The 2,805-nt window shown below is 35.9% G+C and overlaps 1 protein-coding gene across 1 annotated transcript in view; it reads left to right on the top strand.

The window, feature by feature from the left end:
• Nucleotides 1-460: 460 nt before the first annotated feature.
• Nucleotides 461-2,805, top strand: part of LOC102210087 (olfactory receptor 6C4-like) — a 15,031-nt gene continuing 12,686 nt past the window's right edge. The window contains exon 1 of the mRNA XM_005747861.2: nt 461-1,370. Coding sequence (XP_005747918.2) covers nt 461-1,370 — 910 coding nt within the window. The remainder of the gene's footprint in view (nt 1,371-2,805) is intronic.

The following is a 2,805-nucleotide window of genomic DNA, read 5'->3' as shown; positions in this document are numbered from 1 at the left end:
ATTTGTTTTCTGTAAAGAAATGTAACCACAGTAACGGGGTTTGGCGGCGTAACCCAACGCTGAACGCTAGTCGTTGCACGTGCAAATCCGCAAAAGATGCAAAAACGCCCCCTCAAAAAAATTCTCATGCATTCATTCATATTATAAAATGAAACATATATGGCAAAACAATTTCTGTTGTATGTGTGAAAAAAGTGCAGAAATGGTATTTTCAAAAGTAAATAAAAAAAAGAAAAAAAAAGAAAAAAAAGAAATGAAAGCATCCCTAGCTTGATGCACCACTTCAAGCTAACTGCGTAATGCCGTTAACCCAAAGCGTATATAAACCTCTGGTGACATACTCTTTGAGGGAGACAGTCGACAGACAGTCTTCTTTTTACTGTGACACTAATTTCTACAAATGTAATGTTCTCTTGTTGCAAGTGTGAAATGACACCTTAAAAAGGTAAACTATTTTATTATGGATAATGTGTCAGTGGTTACTGTTTTTACTCTCTCAGGTTTAAGTGGTATAGCAAACTACAAGATCACTATCTTTATTTTTACTTTACTGTGTTACTGTGTGATTTGGCTGGTAAATTTGACGATAATTGTGACAGTCATTGTGGATAAAAGCCTTCATGAACCCATGTACATCTTCCTCTGCAATCTGTGTTTCAATGGACTCTATGGGACTGCTGCATTTTATCCCAAGCTTCTCTATGATCTTCTGTCCACCATTCATGTCATCTCTTATGCAGGATGCCTTTTACAGGGTTTAATGGTGCACTCTTCAATTTGTACGGACTTCTCTCTTCTAGCTCTCATGGCATATGATAGATACGTGGCTATATGTCGACCTCTTGTGTACCACTCTCTGATGACTACACAAAGAGTTTGTATCTTTGTATTTTTTGCTTGGATTACTCCCTTTTCCCTGATATTAATGAGTACGATAACAACAGCAACATCGAGGTTATGTGGCTCACACATACCAAGAATTTACTGTATAAACTGGTTAATTTCTAATCTAGCTTGCTCTGCCTCTGTAGCTACAATTATTATTCCTGCTTTTAATTACACCTTTTATTTTGGTCATGCCGTTTTTGTTTTCTGGTCTTATGTACATTTGATCAAAACGTGTCAGTCATCCAAAGAAAACTGGAACAAATTCATGCAGACATGTGTACCACATTTATTCTCTTTAGCAGTCGTTGTTGTGTCTTTTCTTTTTGATATGTTATACATGCGATTTGGCTCAAAGGAAATACCACAAAGTTTTGAGAATTTCATGGCAATGGAGATTCTCTTCATTCCACCAATTATTAATCCCCTCATGTATGGATTTAAATTAACAAAAATAAGAAAAAGAGTTTTGAATTTTATATGTGGTGAAAGTTCAGCTTTTATATTAAATTCATGAGTGTGTCTGTTTATATTTGTACATATTTAATTCAAGAGAAATGTGAACTACATTGTTAATTAATAGACACTGTGACATATACATATTATTTCTAGGTTGTCTTCATTAATTGAAATATAAGCATCAGACCTCCCTTTGGGTTTGAACATATAAACTAAACACATTTCCTTTACATTCATTTATTTACACTTTTTTCTTTTCTAATAAAATAATGAGTTTTATTTAGTTACATCTTACTTTGAAGTCCAGCTTCTTTTTCTGGTTGACTGAGATGTTTTCTTTCACCTATAGTTATACATACCTACCTTTGGTCCAGAATTGCATTGTCGGGTAATTACTGAAAATCTCAGCCACTAATTTATTTACTAAAATAATAGTGTTTTTTTTCTTACAGTCTCTTTTTGAGCTTGATGGTTCACTTCACACCTGGGGTTCACTGTTCAGGGTTGCCACCACAACAGGCCCTTACAACTGTACAGGCCACAGATCAGCACATGTTCCTTACCTCAGCAACAGAGGTGAGAAACACAATCCATTCAGGCTTAATGACCCCAGCCACACTTGTGATGCTGCTGAAGCTCTGTCAAGTTAAAAAACTTCCTGAACTAGGCCTCTCCATACCTTAAGTCTGAAAATAGTCTTTTTCTTTACATATAAAATTAAGTAATAATTGGATTTATATAGCGCTTTCAAGGCACCCAAAGCGCTTTACAATTCCACTATTCATTCACTCTCACATTCACACACTGGTGGAGGCAAGCTACAGCCACAGCTGGGGCAGACTGACAGAAGTGAGGCTGCCATATCGCGCCATCGGCCCCTCTGGCCATCACCAGTAGTTAGTTGATCAATCATTTGTATGAATTGTGAAAAGGATTAATGAACTGGCACCAACAGTTGAAAGCAACTAACTGGAACCGAGTGTTATTGATTTTTAACCCAGTGAGTTGTCTTTATTAAAACAGAATGACACACTTTATTTGAGGAGTGTACAGACTTGCTTTAGCTTTTGAATTAAAATAAAAAGGCTAAATAGTATTAAACACCAAGATAAAAATCAATATAAAGCAGCTAAGCATACATTGTGGGGGTATTAAAACTAGAGATGGACCGATCCGATATTACGTATCGGTATCGGTCAGATACTGACATAAATGACTGGATCGGATATTGGAGGGAAATAAAAAATATAATCCGATCCATTAAATATCAAAAAAGCACCTCACAAAACTTGCGCCACACCGTAACTCAGCTCATAACCGTAGCACGTTGGAGCAGTGTACTCACCTGATAGAGCAGCTGTGTGTATTTTTTAATTTTTTTTATTTTTAGTATTTATTTATTTATTGTCATTGTCAAGAACAATGAAATTGCATTTGGGGCTTCCATACAACCCAAAAAAA

This window comes from Pundamilia nyererei, unplaced genomic scaffold, assembly GCF_000239375.1.
Source record: "Pundamilia nyererei isolate P.nyererei 1_Seehausen unplaced genomic scaffold, PunNye1.0 scaffold00206, whole genome shotgun sequence".
Lineage (NCBI taxonomy): Eukaryota > Metazoa > Chordata > Actinopteri > Cichliformes > Cichlidae > Pundamilia > Pundamilia nyererei.
The sequence above is the reverse complement of the archived record's forward strand: the minus strand, read 5'-3'. Positions and strand labels throughout refer to the sequence as shown.